This window comes from Syngnathus floridae, chromosome 10 (assembly GCF_059516105.1).
Source record: "Syngnathus floridae isolate MCC-2025c chromosome 10, RoL_Sflo_1.0, whole genome shotgun sequence".
In the NCBI taxonomy this organism is placed as follows: domain Eukaryota; kingdom Metazoa; phylum Chordata; class Actinopteri; order Syngnathiformes; family Syngnathidae; genus Syngnathus; species Syngnathus floridae.
This window is the reverse complement of record NC_142422.1, coordinates 13984074-14005337: the sequence shown is the minus strand read 5'-3', so window position 1 is coordinate 14005337 and position 21264 is coordinate 13984074. Positions and strand designations below refer to the sequence as shown.

Below are 21264 nucleotides of genomic sequence, written 5' to 3'. Positions count from 1 at the left end.
AAGACAGGAAAAATGAAAAAGGGCAATTAATGAATATAAATGATGATGAATAAAGTAAATGGGTAAAATGATGTGTTAAAATGATAAGCAGGAAAAATAAAAAGGGAAATAAATGATGAGAAATGATGATGAATGAAATTAATGGGAAAAATAAAAAGGGAAATAAATAATGATAAATGATGATAAATAAAATAAATAGGAAAAATGATGAGTGGGAAAAATAAAAAGGGAAATAAATGATAAATTATGAATAAAATCAATGGGAAAATGACGAGAGTTACAAATGAAAAGCGTGAATAATGATAAGCGGGAAGAATAAAAAGGAAATTAAATTATTATAAAATAAATGGGAAAATGACAAAAGTTACAAATGATAAACGATAAAAATGATAAGCGGGAAGAATATAAAGGAAATCAAATTATTATACAATAAATGGGAAAATGACGAGAGTTACAAATGATAAGCATTAAAAATGATAAGCGGGAAGAATAAAAAGGAAAATAAATTGTTATTAAAATAAATGGTAAAATGACAAGTTACAAATCATAAGCGTTAAAAATATTAAGCAGTGAATAAAAAGGAAAAAAAGCAATACCCGCAGTTGGAATCGAACTCACGCGGGGAAGTGGCCAGAGACCTGAAGGGCCCTCTTTACTAACTGAGCTATTTGGTTAGCTTTTTTGAAGTGGTGTAATTTGCTTAACGTCATGAATGTTCATGTTGAATGCGCCATTAAGAATGAATGCGTAATTTATAGCACAAATGTACTAATTATGCAAAGACCATAAATGTTTATTACGAAAAAAATTGCAGCCAGTGTCGTGTGAGTTTGTGTAATGGTGAGACGCCAGATGTGACACGTGTAAAATTCGAACCCACGCGGGAAAATGGCTCGTGTTGAAATCGCCATTAAGAATGAATGGGGATTTAAAAGTCACAAATTTGCTAATTACACAAAAACGGTAAATGTTATCAACAAAAAAGATGGTAGCAAGCATGCCATGAATTTTTGGAATGTGTGAAAGTTTGAACGGGGTGAATCGGTTGAAGCATGTAGGACTAGTTAGGTGTCAAAAAAGTGGGAGGAATAAGTTGAATAATAATAATAATAACTAGCAATCTGCAATTCCTGGAGAAATTGCGCGTGAAGGCGAAGACCTTCACACTATTGTTATTCTACTTTTTTTTTTAAATAAATTCCGCCCACTGTAAAATTCGAACCCACGCGGGAAAGTGGCTCGTGTTGAAATCTCCATTAAGAATGAATGGGGATTTAAAAGTCACAAATTTGCTAATTACACAAAAACGGTAAATGTTATCAACAAAAAAAATGGTAGCAAGCATGCCATGAATTTTTGGAATGTGTGAAAGTTAGAATGGGGTGAATCAGTTGAAGCATGTAGGACTAGTTAGGTGCCAAAAAAGTGAGAGGAATAAGTTGAATAATAATAATAACTAGCAATCTGCAATTCCTGGAGAAATTGCGCGTGAAGGCGAAGACCTTCACACTATTGTTATTCTACTTTTTTCGAAAATAAATTCCGCACACTGTAAAATTCGAACCCACGCGGGAAAGTGGCTCGTGTTGAAATCGCCATTAAGAATGAATGGGGATTTAAAAGTCACAAATTTGCTAATTACACAAAAACGGTAAATGTTATCAACAAAAAAAATGGTAGCAAGCATGCCATGAATTTTTGGAATGTGTGAAAGTTTGAACGGGGTGAATCGGTCGAAGCATGTAGGACTAGTTAGGTGCCAAAAAAGTGGGAGGAATAAGTTGAATAATAATAATAATAAAGTAGAATAACAATGTGTGAAGGCTTCGCCTTCACACAATAATAATAATAATAATAATAATAAAGTAGAATAACAATGTGTGAAGGCCTTCGCCTTCACACAATAATAATAATAAAGTAGAATAACAGCCTTCGCCTTCACACAATAATAATAATAATAAAGTAGAATAACAATGTGTGAAGGCCTTCGCCTTCACACAATAATAAAGGACAGCAATAACAATAGTGTGAAGGTCTTCACCTTCACACTAATAAAGGACAGCAATAACAATAGTGTGAAGGTCTTAACCTTCACACTAATAATAATAATAATAAAGGACAGCAATAACAATAGTGTGAAGGTCTTCACCTTCACACTAATAATAGAGAATGGTGTAGAATAACATGTGTGAAGGCCATCGCCTTCACACAATAAAGGACAGCAATAACAATAGTGTGAAGGTCTTCACCTTCACACTAATAATAATAAAGGACAGCAATAACAATAGTGTGAAGGTCTTCACCTTCACACTAATAATAATAATAAAGGACAGCAATAACAATAGTGTGAAGGTCTTCACCTTCACACTAATAAAGGACAGCAATAACAATAGTGTGAAGGTCTTCACCTTCACACTAACTAGAATTTGCAATTCCTGAAGAAATTGCGTGTGAAGGTGAAGAGGTTGAATAAATACTTGGGGAATGCTGCAGAATGATGTTGAAAAGAGTTGAATCGGTTGAAAAATGTAGAAATTACAAGGGAAAAAGGAAATTTGGGAAAATTGGGTGTGAATTTCAAAATTGAAAATTTGGAATTTTGGGTAAGTGGGAAGTTGTGGAATAGGTAGGAAAATGATGAACAGTTGAAAGGTGGAATGGGTTGAATAAGTTGAAAAATGTAGAAATTAGAGTACAAAAATGAATATTTGGAGAATTTGGTTCAATTTCAAATTTGGAATATTTGGTAAGTGGGAAGTTGTGGAATAGGAAGGCAAAAGATGAACAGTGTAAAGTTGGAACGAGTTGAATCGGTTAAAAAATGTAGAAGTTAGAGCAAATCTTGAATCCTAATAGAGAATGAATGGGAATTAAGAGAAGAAAAAATTGCGCCAAAATTTTTTGAAATTTGGAATAAAAGGAAAAAAAACGGCTTCAGGAGGTTCACTTTTGGGGTTAAAATGTTGAAACGGGTTTAATCGGGCAAAATTTGCAAAAGTTAGCGCAAATGTAGGTATTTAGGGCACTTAATGTTGAAATATGGTCACTTCCGGTTTGATTTGGGTCACTTCCGGTCTATTTGGGTCACTTCCGGGTTGGTTAGAGGCACTTCTGGTCTAGCTGAGGTCACTTCCGGTTTATTTGGGGTCACTTCCGGTTCAGCTGAGGTCACTTCCAGTTTTATATGGGGTCACTTCCGGTTTAAAATGTCACTTCCGGTTTACCTGGGGTCACTTCCGGTTTGATTTGGGGCACTTCCGGTTCATTCCGAGTACATTCGGGGGCACTTCAGGGTCAATCCATGATGGCCGCCATACTGGAAGTGGGAGTGAAGGGGTGAATTATGTACGCATAGTGGAAGTGGGGGTGTAGGGGGTGACAATGGTAAGCATAAGGTGAACAGAGTGAATAAAGTTTGAATGGGTTGAATCTGTTGAAAAATGTAGAAATTAGGAAGGAGAAACTAAATTTGGGAAAATTTGGTGTGAATTTCAAAATTGAAAATGCGGAATTTTTGGCACGTGGGAAGGTGTGGAATAGGTAGGCAAAAGATGAACAGTTAAAAGTTGGAACGAGTTGAATCGGTTGAAAAATGTAGAAATTAGAAGTGAAAAACGAAATTCTGTGAAATTTCGCGAAATTTTGTGCAAAATTTTAAACGTGAAAACAGGAAATCCTTTAATTTGGCAATTTTGGGAATGTCCCCAATGTGATTTGAATGTGCTGAATGACGTGAATTTCAAACTGGAAGGATGGAAAGGAGTTGAAATGGGTTAATCGGTTAAAAAAATTTTGAAATGAGAAGTGAAAAAGGAATTTTGTGAAATTTTGCACACATTTTAAACGTGAGAACGTGAAATTTTTGAATTTGGCAAATTTGGGAATGTCCCCAATGTGATTTGAATGTGCTGAATGATGTGAATTTCAAACTGGAACGACGTAAATGTGAAATGTTCAATGTGCCATTAAGAATGAATGGGGAGAAGTTTGTGAATTTTGTGAAAACGGAAAATAATAATAAAAGACAGGAATATCATATGTGTGAAGGCCTTCGCCTTCACACAATAAAGGAGAGGAATAACAATATTGTGAAGGCCTTCGCCCTCACACAATAAAATTTGGAATAACAATAGTGTGACTTCGCCTTCACACAATAATAATATTAAAGGACAGGATTAACATATGTGTGAAGGCCTTCACCTTCACACAATAATAATAAAGGACAGGAACAACGTGTGTGAAGGCCTTTGCCTTCACAAAATAATAAAGGACAGGAATAACCAGGGACGTGCGGTCAGAGGAGGCGAGGGTTAATCACTGATAGTAGTTTTTTGGTGAAATATTTTTTTAATGCTGTTAATAAATGGATTTGTTTTCAAAAAGCTTTTTTTTTAATATCCATGCTTTACTACCTACTGTTGGATTTTGGTCCATAATTTGGGAAGCGCACTATCTGCGCGTCACGGCAAAAGCCATAGCCAATCACCTGTTATCCAATTTACTCACCGCGTGCTCGTTTTATTTCTTCTCTTTTAGGAAAAGGCTAAGACACCGAAACAAAATTTAGACTTACACAGGTTGGTCGAGTTCAATCACAATTCTTGTTAAGAAAGCTCTGTTTTCAGGAAAGTACAATACAGCGCTGGGCCTTTCGTGCGACCATGCTCAAGAGCAGAAAGTCTCCATTCAGAAAAGGCAAAGTTTAAGGTTCTTTGGTCAGCTTATATTCAGTTGCACATGCCAGTGTGGGCCGAGTTTGATGGGTGTCAGGGGGTGTGGCAAGTTCGCTGGAGAGTTTGATTCCATGGGAGTGGGTGCTGGTTCGGTGAGAGCTGGTTCCATGGGGGTGGGTGCTGATTATGGGCGATTCGGTGTGTGTGGGGGCTGTTGTTTTCCATCCCACCTTTTGGCCTTGGTGATCACCTTTGGTCGGGTTCTCGGTTGTTTTCCTTCTGCCGCTCTTCCTCTGGCACCTCTACTGGTTTTATCTCCAAGTGTCCTTCCTGTAAACCATTCTTGCACATACATCCACTTCACCCACTGTCGCACACCACCCATTCATCATTCTTTCAATCTTGTCATTATATCGGAATTATGTGAGCTTTTGGCTGTGACATCATCAATTGATTAATGTTCCTTGACTATGCAACCATTTACCATGTTTGTTCTTTTGATACTCCATGTACTTGCCTACTTCATCATATTCTTAGTTTAATCGTGCTTCCAACCATATCTTTTCTTTGTTAGGCAAAATATTTCTCTCTGTCCAGAACGTTCAGTAGTAATCGAAAACTGACGTCTAGCATTAGTCAAAACATAAGATATAATCAAGTACTGAACATTTTTAGACGACTTTGGCAGTGTCCGTGATTTAGAAAATCATCAGGCATGCATTAAACAGTTCCTTAAGGGTCATTAAGCTATTCAGGCAATATATCAAAAACATTTGTTATTTCAAAGTGCTCAGAAATACATATCAGATCATAAAGTTATAAAAACCTTTGCCATTACCACATATCAAAAATGTCTAGTTATGTCTTCTTTATTGATTTGGTGTGTAGGTGTAATTATATGCTTAAAATGTTTCTTTTATTGATTTAATATGTGAATATACTTGTCTGCTTATGTACTTTATTCAATTAGGTTTGAGCATATCTGTTTTTGCAGCTAGGCAGGACTTTTTGTATTTCGACCCCATTCCTTCACTACTAAAAGTGCAAACCTTTTATGCAATGACCTTTACATGTCATTTCTATTACTTCACACAAACAGTACAACCGGCGGAGAGAGACGAAGATAAGAGAATTGAGAGTCACACGAAAGCTAAGACAAGGAAATGTGACGAAGCGTACGTAGCGCTCAGCTTCAGTGCGACTATGATGGGAGACGAGGAAAGACCGGTGTGTTTACTGTGCCTTACAATGTTGGCAGCGGACAGTATGAAGCCAAATAAATTAAGGTGGCACATATAAAGTCATTGCACCCCAATCACGCTGATAAGATGCTTGAGGTTTTTCAGCGAAAACGGGCTCAATATTTCCAACAATCATCCCACTGTCACGTATCGTCCCCAACTGCTCAACTATGTGTCTGTTGTCTTGGTTTCTGTCTGTGTGCTCGCCCCTCCCCTCCTGTGTGCCCATGATCAGTGTGATTATTCCCACCTGCCTCTCGTTACCTGTCGTGTATATAAGTCCTGTCTGCCCCTCACTCCCTGTCGGATCATTGGTTGTGGTTGTTCGGTGTTGGATTTATGTTGAGTGTTCCTGTCATGAGGTCTTTTCGGTTCCTGTTGTCGTCCGGTCTTGCTGTCATCATGTCCTGATGTCGTCTGGTTACACGTCCCGGTCAGTCATTCATGTTATTGTGGTTACGTCGTGTCAGTTTGCCTTTTTTGAGTTCACCAATAAACGCTGGTCCAAGCTGCACCTGGTCGTCCTGCTCCATGCTCCACCCGACCGTGACAGAATGATCCGACCACCAAAATGACCAGCGCTTGGACTCCCTCCACCACCAGCTCCCGCTGCGACGCCCGATCCACGTCTGAGCAGGTTCCAGCGCCGTGGGCTCCACAGCTGCCGTCGAAATTGCTCCCGCGACACCGGACCCGCGGCCGCCACCAGACTTCGCTCCAGCGACGCCGGACCCGCGGCCGCCATCAGACTCACGGCCACCATTGGGCCTCACCGCGGCGTCACTGGACCCACGGCCGTCGTCGGGCTTCTTGCCAGCAACGCCGGACCCGCGGTCGTTGCCGGACGTTGAGCCAGCTGCACCTGGCTCCACTCCCACTGCTGCGGCGCGTGATGGCTCCTGCCGCTACGCACAGCCACGCCTTCTGAAATGCCGCCGATCGCAGTACGGACTTTCAGAGTTGCCACCGATCGCGGTACAGACTTCCAGAGTCGCCGCCAATTGCTGTACGGACTTCCAGAGTCGCCATCCGAATGCATTTTATGTTTGGGTTGCCGCCTGAGTGCGGTTCATGTTTGTGTTGCCGCAGATTGCGGTTCAGGTTCGGGTTGCCGCCCGAGTGTGGTTCAGGTTAGGGTTGCCGCCCGAGTGTGGTTCAGGTTAGGGTTGCCACCCGAGTGTGGTTCAGGTTAGGGTTGCCGCCCGAGTGCGGTTCATGTTCCCCAAGTGCTGCCGAGTGCGGTTCAGGTCCCCAGTGTGTGCCGCGAGTGTGGCCCTGGGCCCCTGAACGCCTGCCGAGTGCAGTTCTGTTCCCAAAATTGTCGCCCGAGTGCGGTTCGGTTCCCTAAGTCGCCGCCAGAGTGCGGTTCTGTCCCCTAGTGTCCGCCCGAGTGCGGGTCTGTCCCCCAAGTCGCCGCCCGAGCGCGGTTCGGTTCCCCAAGTCGCCCCCCGAGCGCGGTTCTGTTCCCCAAGTCGCCGCCCGAGCGTGGTTCTGTTCCCCAAGTCGCCGCCCGAGCGCGTTTCTGTTCCCCAAGTCTCCGCCCGAGCGCAGTTCTGTTCCCCAAGTAGCCGCCCGAGCGCGGTTCTGTTCCCCAAGTGGCCGCCCGAGCGCGGTTCTGTTCCCCAGGTCGCCGCCCGAGCGCGGTTCGGTTCCCCAAGTCGCCGCCCGAGCGCGGTTCGGTTCCCCAAGTTGTTTGGGTTTTTTTTTGGGGACGTCGGGAGCCGTCCTTTGTGGGGGGGGTTCTGTCACGCATCGTCCCCAACTGCTCCACTATGTGTCTGTTGTCTTGGTTTCTGTCTGTGTGCTCGCCCCTCCCCTCCTGTGTGCCCATGATCAGTGTGATTATTCCCACCTGCCTCTCGTTACCTGTCGTGTATATAAGTCCTGTCTGCCCCTCACTCCCTGTCGGATCATTGGTTGTGGTTGTTCGGTGTTGGATTTACGTTGAGTGTTCCTGTCATGAGGTCTTTTTGGTTCCTGTTGTCGTCCGGTCTTGCTGTCGTCATGTCCTGATGTCGTCTGGTTACACGTCCCGGTCAGTCATTCATGTTATTGTGATTACGTCGTGTCAGTTTGCCTTTTTTGAGTTCACCAATCAACCCTGGTCCAAGCTGCACCTGGTCGTCCTGCTCCATGCTCCACCCGACCGTGACACCCACTTTGTGAATGCTACTTCAGTCAATCAGCAAGCACTGTAAGCATCATATAAAGCAGCGTACGAAATTGCTCAGTGCAAGAAAAAAAACACACCATTGCAGAAGAGCTGATACTACTACCTGCAGCCGTGGATATGGTCTCCGTCATGCTGCCTCATTTTGAGCACAAATAGTTTTATTCATTTTCATTTTGTAGGTTAAGATGTTTTATATATTGTGCTCCTGAGTTAATGTTGCTGATTACTTTGAATTGAATATTATTTATTGCTGTTATTTAATATTGTGTATTTTTATCATTATTGTATTGTATTTTTTCCAGCACAAAATGGCAGATGGTCGAGACGTTTATAGTTTAAATAATTATAATTTATTTTTAATTTCAGGCAAAGTGATGCAAATTGAATCTGTTCTGTTATAGACTAAACTACTAAATAACAATGTTATTAATAGTTATTCTTTATTGTAAGTTGATCTTTCTTTTTTATTTATGTTTTATTTTTCTTTAATGTTAATAATCCGGGGGGGGCGAAATGTTTTCTTCTCCCGAGGGGGGGCATCACAGAAAATTGTTGAGAAGCACTGCTTTTGATGAACAAAACGGCTTTGAAAAGAGACCCAACGGCGGCAACGAATAAAAGTTGTCCAGCCTTATGGCAGGGAGCGCAAGTGATCCCGGGATGCTTCATGCGCCCACCTGTAGAATAAGTGATCTCCAGTTAAAATTTACAGTTTACAATGGAGGATTATATATCCAAACTCAAATGATTTTTAACTATGGATTTTCGGTCGAAGCAGGAGGTCATCAGTAAAGGAAGGCCAACTCCGGAGTTAAAAGGTTTGATTCGGACAACGGGACTTCGGAGCATGTCTTTTCAAACGGAGTGGTACGCATGATCGAAAACAAGTTTATGATTCCGTGTGCTTTATTGATTGGTTTTATGTGTGAAGACTGCTGTTATGGGATTTTAATTAAAATAGTTCAAATTAAATAATGAATAAGCTACTCTAGAGCAGCGTTCCCCAACCTTTTTTGTGACACGGTTAGGTGTCGAACAAATTTTAACAGGGGGGGGGGAGGATGACGTCAGTCATGAAGCTCACCGCACATCACTGGTATGTAGAGGTTTGACTTTAAAGCTGACTTGACTTTGACTTGACTACATTAAAATCAAACTTAAATTAACTTCATTGGTATGACAGAGGTAGAAATTAACATTGACAGAGATAATAAGTGATACGTGTGAAGTCTGACCTTCAAGGCCAAAGCTTATGAAGTCATCACGCATTCTGCTGATGGGTGTGCAATAAGAAGAGCGCAATCATTGCAAACCTTCCATTCTAATCAGCTCATCTGATAACGTGAGAGGACACACGTGCAACACGACTGGCCAACGCATTGGTCCAATGTGGGAACGCACCTTTGTCCACATGCACCCTGACCTTGACTGGCGACCAGTCCATTGTTTCTTCACATGTGTCCTGACATTGAGTGGTGACCAGTACAGAGTCTGCCCTATGTGCAGGTTTTCCCGTGCGTGTGATGGCAATGCATGCAAATTTCAATCAAAGCGCATTGCCAGTCCAAGGTCTGCTTGAAGACATCAGCATATTGCAATCAGCCTGTCAATCGTTAACGAGCACCGCCCTCCTCCAAGCCACTCGGCTGTTGCGAATGCTCACGACAGCAACATCATGGCGAGCGCCAGGCTGCGACCTGTCTTCCTTCTCCTCCTCATCATCCTCTTGACCCGGGCCGCCACGAAGCCGCCCAGGTGCCGAAGCGGTGTGGGGAGCAAGAAACGCCTCCTGCTGATCTCCTTCGACGGCTTCCGTTGGGACTACGATCAGGATGTGGACACGCCCAACCTGGACCGGCTGGCACGGGATGGCGTCAAGGCCAAGTACATCACGCCGCCCATGCTCACCATGACCTCGCCGTCGCACTTCACTACCATCACAGGTTGCTGGAGAAACTCAAGCCATAAGTTCATTTCCTCCCAAAAATTCCACTTCCACTTGCCCGATGCTCATCTTTTCCTTAGGCCGCTGGGTGGAGGACCACGAGGTGGTCCACAACATGATGTTCAACACGCAGACCAACCAGAAGGTCCCTCACAAGGATACCCTGAGGCGCTCTGAATGGTGGGACAATGGCGTTTTGCCTCTCTGGATCACGGCGCAGAACCAGGTGACAGCTAACATTTGCCGGTCAATCGACGTCCCATGTTTTCAGATGTCAGTGACAATAGCATGGTAAGCTAAATTAACAGTTACGTTGAAGTACTGGGCAAACAAATAAGGATATTCACGTCATGATGGGGGCGGCACGTTCCTCCCACATTTCAAAATAAATACGTGGAAGGCCGATTGACCGCTCCACATTGACCATACGTAGGTGTGAGTGATCACTTGTCTATGTGTGCCCTGCGATTGGCTGGCGACCGGTTCGAGGTTGACCCCACCTACCACTCAGAGACTGCAGAAACAGGCTCCAGCCCGCACGTGACCCTCATGAGGTTAAGCTAGGGCAAACCTGGGCAAATTACGGCCCGCGGGCCACATCCAGCCCTTTGTGCGTCCCTGTCCGGCCCGCATGAGGCCAATCGTAATTTAAAAAAAACAAAAAATTTGTGTCGTGCGTACAATACAACTGTTTCGCTTTTACTTTGAAAGGCGTCGCACTTCCGTGTCGCGTGCGTGCATGTGAGCTGTGCGTGTAGGTAAACAGCGCAAAGTAATGCTGCCCTCAAAATGTGTGCTAACGCGAAGAAAAGAAAAGTTGACAAGGAGCGCCGTGTTTTCAACAAGACATGGACTGCCAAGTATTTCTTTACAGAAATGAAAGGTAAAGCCATGTGCCTGATTTGTGGTACACAGGTCGCTGTGTTTAAAGAATAGAATTTGAGTTGCCACTACACGACCAAGCATGAGAAAAAATACATGTGTCTGATAAACAGGGCGCATCAGAGGCTGATGCATTGCTAGCAAAACTGCAAGCTGTCACGGATCGGATGGAACATGGAGCAGGGTGACCAAGTGCAGCTTGGACCAGGGTTTATTGAGGGAAAAGGGAAGTGGAACGAGGCATCGAGGGAAACAGACGAGAACTGGCAAACTAATAACATGACAGACTGACCGACAGGGACGGCAAACAAAAACAGACTCGAAACAGGCAGGAACCACAAGGACAGCAAACGGGACGACATTGACGATCCGACAGGGAGTGAGGGGCAGACAGAACTTGTATACACGACAGGTAACGAGAGGCAGGTGGGAATAATCACACTGATCATGGGCACACAGGAGGGGAGGGGCGACCACACAGACACACGAACAGAACTATGAAACGATCGGGGACGAGTCCTGACACAAGCCCAACAAGGATGTTTTATCAAACTTCACACCCAGAGATGGAGCGGCTTTGTCATTTGAGGAAAAGTTAGAGAAGTTAAGAATAAATTGTACTGATTAATAATTGTTTTTTTTATTTGACCTTTACACCACAATTTCACATAGCTTAATATAAATATAAACAGAATAATTGTGTTCTTCTAATTACCAGTACCAACTATTTAAAATAAATAATTTAGTGCATTTTACAATGGAAGAAAATTGAGCAGGTTTAAGTTATCGTAGGTGTGGCCCTCTGACACAACTCAGGTTTTTCATGTGGCCCCTTGTAAAAATTAATTGCCCACCCCTGAGCTAGGGTGACCAGACATCCTCTTTTTCCCGGACACGTCCTACTTATGAGACCTAAAAAAATGTCCGGGAGGAATTTCAAAATTGTCCGAGATTTTGTAAAACTGCCGTCGCCCACTCCAGCACTCTTACCAACAGCGGGCCAACAGTTAGCTATATGTTAGTATGCTTATTATATTCAAGCTATGTTGACTGCATGCTGAAGCTGCTATCAGTTGGCTACATGAGGATAGTGAAGGGTGTGAAGTACTGGTCTAGCCGTTTGCAACATGACAAGTGATATAATTCAGGTGGCTGTACCTCACTTGTGACTAACGCTCACCGGAATGTCCGCTGTCAAAATGTCCTTGGGCAAGACAGTGAACCCCAAGTTGTCTCATCGGCAATGTTCTCAATAATTGCCTTACATGGAGACAACAAAAAATGAATATATGTAATTTTCCTGGCTTTGGATCAGGGTCTGAAGTCGGCCTCTTTCTACTACCCCGGAGGTGGCGCCAACTACAGCGGACAGGCGGTGAATCGGGCCGTTGTGGAGGAGTCGGGCCACCCCGATGACAACGAGACTGAGTGGCGGCAAAACATTGACACGGTTCTGAGCTGGTTCTCTAAGGAGAACTTTGACCTGGTCACCCTGTACTACGGTGAGCCTGACAACGTGGGCCATGCCCGGGGCCCCGACCACCCGGACCGGAAGGCCATCATCCGCCAGATCGATCGTACAGTGGGTTACCTGCGGGATGCCATTGGGCTCCACGGGCTAAACGCCACCCTCAACGTCATCATCACTTCTGACCATGGCATGACCACTGTCAAGAAGCGCCCTCTGGTGGATGAGATCGTGCTCAACAAGTACTTGAATCTGCTCAAGATGGCCAGCTTTGAGATTCTGGACTATGGAGGCTTCGGAATCCTGACCCCACGGCCCGGAAAGGAGCAGGAAGTATTGGAGGCCCTGGCTAAGGCTCCTCACCTGACCGTTTACAGGAAGGGTGACATGCCCGAGAGTTTCCACCTGGCCAGGAGTGAACGCCTGCCACCCGTTGTCATCATAGCAGATCTCGGCTTCAACCTCAACTCGGTCAGTGTGACAAAGCTCATCTAACAATGTTCGGTCTGGGCTCCAAATGCTTGTTGGAGAAGCAGTTGGCCACATTAGTGTTGCTGAGGCATGATCTGCTGTGCGCTTGCGCAACACGTAAGCGTCACGGCTCAGCATAGCCCTAACTTAGGGCCTAAGGTTTTGCCATGTCGTTTGTAGTCGACAGCAAGTGGCAAATTGGCTGCCCCCTGAGATGAATAAAAATGAGTGGATTTTGTTGCCTAATTCAAATTTCCATAAACGCAATATTCATCGAAAGACTGTGTTTGGACTAGTGCAGGTGCACAGAACATGTCAGTTTAATTTTTAATTTGACATCCCCTTTAACATAGTTGACTACTTTTCGGTCAGTACTGCACGTGGAGCTACTGATGTACCTACTAACTTCTCACAAGCTTTAACATATAACCAGGTCAAAATGACCTATTCCATTCCGTTCACTAACAGGGAAAAGGCGTTTTTTTTTTCCCCCTGCCAGAGATTCATCGTGTATGTGAACAAAGGCGATCACGGCTTCCATAACGGCGAGATGGACATGAAGATGATCTTCAGGGCCTTTGGACCTGATTTTAAGAAGAATTTCTTGTCCGAGCCCTTTGACAGCGTCCACATCTACCCGCTCATGTGCCGACTGCTCAACATCCGGGCAGAGCCCAACAACGGGTCCCTGGAGCACACGGCCGACATGCTGATCACCAGCCACGGCGGTGAGGACCGCGAAGCCACACCCAGGAGTGCGAGCACTTGATATATAGCAGGGGTCACCAACACGGTGCCCGCGGGCACCAGGTCGCCCGTGAGGACCGCATGAGTCGCCCGCAGGACTATTCCAAAATTAGCTCAAATAGCGGCACTTGTCAGTGAGCTGCATCTATTTATTTTACAGTCGAACCTCAGTTTTCGAATGTCCTGGTTCTTGAACAAATCGGAATTCGAACAAAAAAATTCGAGATTTTTTGGCTTCGGTTGTCCAACAAAATTCGGAGGTCGAACCTCGCGAGATGAGCCGGGAGGAACCGAGAAAACCCGACCGCGCCGCCCGGATGCCGACTGACTCCGTTGTTATTGTATTTTCGTTACTTTTAGGATTGTATTAACCCCTAATCATGCCTCCAAAGAAAGCAAGTGAGAGCAGTAAAGCCATCCTAAAACACAAAGACGCTCTTAAAGCAATGCGACAATGAGCACCCGGCGCGCTGTGGTTGCGCGATCGGACCAAATTAAGCTCCCTGCGCACTGAGGTCCACTTAAATTTTGGAAAGTACATCAGGACTTTAAAAATATTTTCTAAATTCTAGCCACGGCTCTGTCACAATAATGCGACCAGCGCGGTGCAGTTGCGCGGTCGGCGATGCGCTACTGTTGCGCGTTCGGTGGTGCGCTGCAGCTGCGCGATCGGACAAAATTAAGCTCCCTGCGCACTTAGGTCCACTTCAATTTTGGAAACTACGTACATCAGGACTTTAAAAATATTTTCTAAATTTCAGCGACGGCTCTGTCACAATAATGCGATCGTCGCGGTGCAGTTGCGCGGTGGGCGACGCGCTACGGTTGCGCGTTCGGCGGTGCGCTGCATTTGAGCGATCAGACAAATATGCGCAAATGAAAAAATGCTTAAAAAAGACGCGGGTTTTTTGTCTTGAAACGGATTAAAAATGTTTCCATTATTTGTAATGGGAAAAATAGATTCGGAATTCGACCGATTCGCTTCTCGAACCGCCTTCTGAAACGGATTGTGGTCAAAAACCAAGGTTTGACTGTATTTCTGCTATTCTTGTTAAAATCACACTTAGATGTTAACTGCAAATGACAATAATAACACAGTGAAAGCCGAATTGAGAAAATTGGCTATTTCAGAAGTGTATGTCAAACTGGTAGCCCTTTTGCCTTAATCAGTACCCAGGAAGTAGCTCTCGGTTTAAGAAAGGTTGGTGACCCCTGATATATAGGATCTCATCTTGTGTCTTGTGTCCCGGCAGGACCTCGGACGAGTCCGATGATAATGACAACGACCGTGGTCTTCGTCTTCATGTCCACGCTGATAGTTTAAAGCGGTAAATCTCTGAGATCCCGCCCACAAGGTCTCATCTCCAGGATGATGCAGTCATCATTGACGCCAGGTCTGGTTTCGGTTCCTCCGAAAGCTCCCCAATGATGATGTCTGCTTAACAATCATATGACACGTTCCTATGGAAGATGCTCCCAAATGGGCTTACAGAATTGTGATTAAGACAGGGGTCGGCAACCTTTTTTACTCAAAGAGCCATTTGGGACTGCCCCCCAATGAAAAGAAAGCACCCGGAGCCACAACCCATTTTGACATCATTATATATATGATGATATATATGATATATATATGCATATATATATTATGCTATGTACAAAAAACTATTGCATTTATGAAAATGAAATCAACGAACTGCTGCAGAGAACACAGATTTTTATTTCTGCATGTAACAAAAAGCATTTTACACTTGGTTGATGCTTAATTTCAAATAAAATACCCGGTGTCTATTTGAGTCCTCGTATTTAAGAAATAAAAATCCAAACTTACCCAACCCACTGAACAAAAAATGCAAACAGCCTGCAGTCACCTGTCCTCTTATTTATGAAATAAAAATCCAAACTTATCCAAATATTATCCACCAGCACTGAACGAACAATGCAAACCAAAAAAATGCGCAGTCTGCTTCTGTCCCATCGCGTGTACTGGAGTGTGCAGCCAGTGGTCCTCCTGAATTAAAAAAAAGGACTACTTCACTTAATATATAGTTATGTATTTATGTCACTTTTATATTTCACATACACGCATGCACGCACGTATGCACGCACACACACACATGGAAAATAATAACCAATTAAAATATTTATTTTACCTGTTTAATGTGATTTTTGCTCCTGAACCTCGCTGCACAGCTTCTTCACGTCAGGGCTGTAAGATGTCACTTTCATCTTCAAACAGGAACGTGAGCTGATGTCTGTGAGGCGTGGGCGGTGCTTATTTTTAATAAAGTTCATGTTGGAGAAGACCTGCTCACAGATGTATGTGGATCCAAAGATTGCCAGGACCCCAAATGCATACCTCTTCATGTTTATGTAGCTGTCGGGGATGGCATTCCATGTCTCAAACACAAGTTTGTCCTGTTTGGGAAGGTTTGCAATGTCACTCCATTTGTGATTCTGAGCGAGAACGGCCTTCTGACGGGACACATTTTCTATATCAGCTGACAAGCTTTTGAGCTTCAACACCCAGATGTCCTTGTCAGCGATGTCGGCCAGTTCCATCTCCAGATCAGGTTGATTTACACCTGCAAATGCAGTCATGTTGAACAGGGACGGATTGATGGTCAGGGGAGTGACAGGGAAGGATAAAGTGTTTTTTTCCTCTCTGAACTCACAGAATCGTTTTCCAAATGATGTTTGCATTGCAGTGATTACAGATTGCAAATACTGTGAATTTACAGCATTGCCAGCTTGTTGGAACTCTCTCAAAGCGGGGAAGTGATACAGTGTACCTCGCTGTAAATCCTTGGCGAACACTGTCAATTTGCGCTCGAATCCCAGCACCTCTTCCAGCATGTGCAGAGCTGTGCCTCCTTTCCCCTGAAGAGATGTGTTCAACGTGTTCAGGTGTGCTGTCATATCAACCACGAAGTGGAGTTTTTCCAGCCACTCTGGCTGTTCAAGCTCAGGAAAAGTGAGCCCTTTGTTGCTGAGGAAAACTTTCACCTCTTCCAGACACGCTGCAAAGCGTTTCAGCACTTCCCTTCTGGACAGCCACCGGACTTTGTTATGCAGCATGAGATCAGAATACGCGCTGTCCAACCCATCCAGTCATGAGCGGAACTGACCGTGATTTAAACCTTTTGCCATTATTTTGTTAACAATCTGAATGACAACATCCATTACTTCTGTGCATTCTAGAGGAAATGTTTGCGCACACAATGCTTCTTGATGCAAGATGGAATGAAATGTCAGCAACTTTCTATCCAATGATTTCTGCAGTAAAGCCACAAAGCCCTTCTGAGCTCCCGTCATAGATGGTGCCCCATCAGTAGCCACGGACACCAGGTGGGTGGTCTTTATTTCTTTGGTTCTTAAACAATCCAATTATCCATCAGCTGATAAAGACGCGTCACTATCACATCTGTGACACTCTGATGAAGGCGGAAGAAACCGCCGAAACATGTCAGGTAAAGAACCTAAAACAATTTGTTTGATATAAAAGAAACCAGTGAAGTGAATCCAAGACAGCCTCGCAGATGTCCTCCCCCCGTGTTTGGCCTTTTAACGGTATCAATTCAACAATTTCTTCCTGTGGCCCGGCAGCGCTCACGTATCGGCAGAACAGCGCTATTTGTTCGATGTCATTTTTGTCTTTGGACAAATCACAGGCATACGCCAAAGCTGAATTGATACCTTCAATCTGCTTTCTGGTGACGTTTTCTGCCATCTTCACAGTTCTGTCTTGGGCAGTTTTTGCAGAGAGAGGCATGTCTTTTATTTTCTGCAAAATTTCATCTTTGTTTTTGAAGCCCGAGAACAGAAGTCCTGAAACCTTAATAAATGTTTCTTTGAGGTATTCTCCATCTGTAAATGGCTTCCCATGCTTGACTATTTCCTGAGCAGCCACGAAACTTGCACATGTAGTTGAATTTCCAGTCTTAATCCACTTCTTGAAGTGACTTCTGCTCACATCAGCCTTCTGCATCAGCTCCGAAACGGCCTTTTTTCGCTCTTCTCCCTTGGGATATTTTTTAGCAAAGGCCGAGTGTTTGTTCTCGAAATGTCTCGCAACATTTGACTTTTTGTTGTTTGCCAATTTTTCACCACATATTAAGCAGATTGGTAAACCAGTTTCATCAGCAGTGAAAGCAAAAGAATCTGCCCACGTAGCATTAAACGTTCTGTTATCTTCAGAAATTTTCCTTTTCTTGGATTTATCCATCATTTACCTTCAAGGCAGGGGTAAAAAAAATCACGCTGGTAGTGTGCTGGAAAACCGCCGGCTGCCAGACGTGAGGGACGCCAGGGATTCGAATGTCGCACATCGGCGGATGTGACGCATATTTTGGGCAGTAAAAATATTAAAAACGTTTATTTTAATGTTACAAGTTTACCATAATCTTCAAATTCAGAATTATATTTCAAAATGAACAAACTAAAATAAAATTTAATTTTTATATAATCCTCATTATGTTCCAAAGTCACAGGGAGCCACAACGGAAGGATGAAAGAGCCACATGTGGCTCCGGAGCCATGGGTTGCTGACCTATGGATTAAGATAATGATTCATTATTTGTTTGGCTTTTGCGTATGCACAGTTGCACCTTGAAAAACCCATGTGTTTTGAGCTGAAATTAAAATATCTACACTAATTTATGTACGACAGATGACTCCATCTATGACTCTGCATCAGGGCCCGATGGACTTTTGCGGCTGGTGATTTACCTGAGTTACTGGACACTCTGTATTTTTGCCAGCCTCAACTTTGTTGTTGGGGGATTTGTTGGTTATTTGGTGTGCCAAGCTGCGCTATGGCAGAAGACCCCCACGGGGCAAACCTTTGCGTTCAGATGACATTTATTTGTATTATGTCCACAAAGTCACCAACCATAAAGAAACAAATATTTTTGCAAGTTCAGCTAGTAATTACAGCAGCACACGCAGGAAGTCGGCTAACCTGTTTCTGACATGCAAGCTTGTTGATGTGCGCCACGTATGAAGACAACACCAACAGAAAACGTTCCCACAGTCCTACAAAGCCAAGTCACAAACGGCGGCTTTCCGACGCACACCAACCGCCGACGTTCCGTCCGCTCACTTGGACCTGAAGAGCGAGTCGAGGTTGCTCAAGTCGGACCCCGGCGCCGCTTCCGACCTGGGGATGGGCGGCAACAAAAACGCCATCTTCCGTCTGAGGTCGGACAGCTGAAAGAAAAACAACTGTTGAGGCGTGGCTTCTCCTCCGTGGTGGCGGACCAGGCGGAAGATGACGTACACTGCCGACACCGAGCAGCTTACACGCAGCCAAGCTGAGCACACCCACGGCAAGGCACGCGTACGCCGAACCGCGGCCCAGAGCTCGAAGCGCCAGCACCCCGCCACTCTCGGGAAGCGCCGCCGTCACACCCTGCCGGGGCAGAAACGTGCAACTCATCACATGTGAAAACGCTTCAACCGGCAGTCCTTCTCCTGCTCAACTGCAATCCTGTTTCTTGCCACTGATCAAGATGTTTGTCAAGTCCGTCTTTAAACAGGTAAGCGTGCAAGAGGGTCTACTGTTACTTGTCCACTGTTACTTGTTGTTTTGCACTGTTACTCTCATTCGGTTTAATGAATTTCTTATCCTCAACTGACAGTTTGCACACAATTTTAATGATTCAAAATACATGCAAAATTGTGACCAAGGTTAAGGTTTGCTGTTTTATTGGTAAAGGTATTGTAATTAACACTTTGAAAGGACTGTAAGGTATTGGAATTCGTATTGTGGACTGATTAAGGTGGCCGAGCATTTGGACAGATTACTGAACCAAAAAACTTACAGGAATTGAAACAATCCAGAAATACTAAATTGCTGTAAATTTGACAGGGCATTTGGATAATATATACCAAACACATAGAGTGGAAACAACCCAGAATTGGAGTTGAACTGACCCTGTATTAACCTACTTGGACATGAGAACAATTATTGTCATTCATGCATTTTTTCGATGATCACAATGGGCAACTGAGAAGAACTGGTGCAAATTCAATTCAAAGAGAGAAAGTGTGCCCCGGCAACAAGAAAACTGTCACCTTGCTGAAGCAGTCCGGATTGTTCTTCTTGGCCAAAGCCAAAGTGGATCCGAAACCTGCGATCAGGCCCAAAGATGACGCAGTCGCCAGAAAGACAGCACCTACACACCGGAAGCACAAAGGTCCCACACCTTCACGTACTTTCACACAACTCGTTCCCGCTCACTGCGATGCGCTGTCATCCAAGGCAGAGGTCCCCAACCACCGGGCCGCGGACCGGTACCGGTCCGTGGGTCACTTGGTACCGGACCGCCAAGCTGTACAGGAAATTTATTTATTTATTTTTTTAATCGACGATCAATTAATCCAGGTCAAGTCCCGGTCATGTGACATGTTTCCCCAGTCGAGCCCGCAAAGCTAGCAAAAATGAGTAAGAATTCATTTTGGAAAATATAAGAAAAATTGGCAATTCTCTCCCAATTACATCCGTCGGTTCAGGTCAAGACGCTCGTCACGGTCACGTGACATGTCACCTCAGTCGAGCCCGCAAAGCATGCAAAAATGAGCAAGAAACTGAGAGGTTTGGAAAGCTTCTTCGGAAAGGGAAAAAAGCCCAATGAGGAGACTGAAGAAGAGGCTACGACTTCTAAGAAAGGGGAACCTGCATTTAAAAGAACATTTCTGGAGTCCTACTTAAAATATGGATTAATCGCCACAGGTGACTCTGACGCACTAAGCCCACTCTGCATAATATGTGGCGACAGGCTAGCTAACGAGGCAATGAGGCCTTCAAAACTGCTTAGGCATATGGAGACCAAGCATTCTGCATCAAAAGACAAACCTTAACCACTTTGGGTGTCATTGTCTCCGATTACACCTAGATGGGACCAGCTCGTTTCTGAGAAACAAACTCAGTGCTCCCACTAATTCAACGTAATGGTGAGTTTTCTTAATAACATTTAATAAATAATAAATAAATGATTAATAATAAATACATTAAAATATGTCGTTTATACTTGTTTTTATGCCAGTCGTATCATTTTATTTCGTCGTATTTATATATTTATTATAAATGTATTATTTATTTAAATAAACGTATTATTTATTTATATAGAGGCCGATCCGCGAAAATATTTCTGACACGTAACCGGACCGTGGCGCAAAAAAGGTTGGGGACCAATGCTCCAAGGGACACGTACGCGGTCGCGCGCGTACGTGACACTGCTGACCTTCTCCCCAAAACTAAAAAACCTCGTTAACAACGCGCAGCGTAAAAATGTTCACCTTGAATTAGCTGCAGTTTGTCGTCGTCCTCATTTGGAGACACTTGGGCGAGCTTCTTTTCCGCTGTGGACATGTCGAGTTGGTCCGTTAGCATTGAGTGACCGGACAGAAACAACACCCCGGAAAAACGAAAACAAACGAGCTATTCTTTTACTTTACTTTTTTTGCCTCACTATAATCATTGAAAAAACCCAACAAATTTCACGAGAAAACAGAAGGCACGATCATGAATACATAGAGTAATGCAAAAGAATGAATTTGATCAAGAGAATAAATAGTGCACTTTTGTAAAGAAAAGAGAGGTTTGAATGATTTTCGCAACAATGTTGATTGAATGTATCAAACAAAGACCAAGTTTTGTTGCGATC

At 44.0% G+C, this 21264-nt stretch overlaps 2 protein-coding genes across 2 annotated transcripts; one reads left to right on the top strand and one right to left on the bottom strand.

Annotated features, from left to right (window-relative positions):
* The first annotated feature begins 1578 nt into the window (after nucleotides 1-1578).
* On the top strand, nucleotides 1579-15558 carry LOC148392644 (ectonucleotide pyrophosphatase/phosphodiesterase family member 7). Its single transcript, XM_088386486.1, has 5 exons — nucleotides 1579-10030; nucleotides 10113-10258; nucleotides 12230-12853; nucleotides 13353-13581; nucleotides 14854-15558. The coding sequence occupies exons 1-5, from the start codon at nucleotides 9763-9765 to the stop codon at nucleotides 14922-14924; spliced, it is 1338 nt and encodes a 445-aa protein (XP_088242612.1). The 5' UTR covers nucleotides 1579-9762; the 3' UTR covers nucleotides 14925-15558.
* A 2881-nt stretch (nucleotides 15559-18439) lies between these two features.
* On the bottom strand, nucleotides 18440-21057 carry tmem242 (transmembrane protein 242). Its single transcript, XM_088386165.1, has 4 exons — nucleotides 20897-21057; nucleotides 19673-19773; nucleotides 18876-19007; nucleotides 18440-18805 (listed from the first exon to the last, which is right to left on the bottom strand). Exons 1-4 carry the CDS (start codon nucleotides 20988-20990, stop codon nucleotides 18695-18697), a joined length of 438 nt encoding a protein of 145 aa, XP_088242291.1. The 5' UTR covers nucleotides 20991-21057; the 3' UTR covers nucleotides 18440-18694.
* Between the last annotated feature and the right edge of the window lie 207 nt (nucleotides 21058-21264).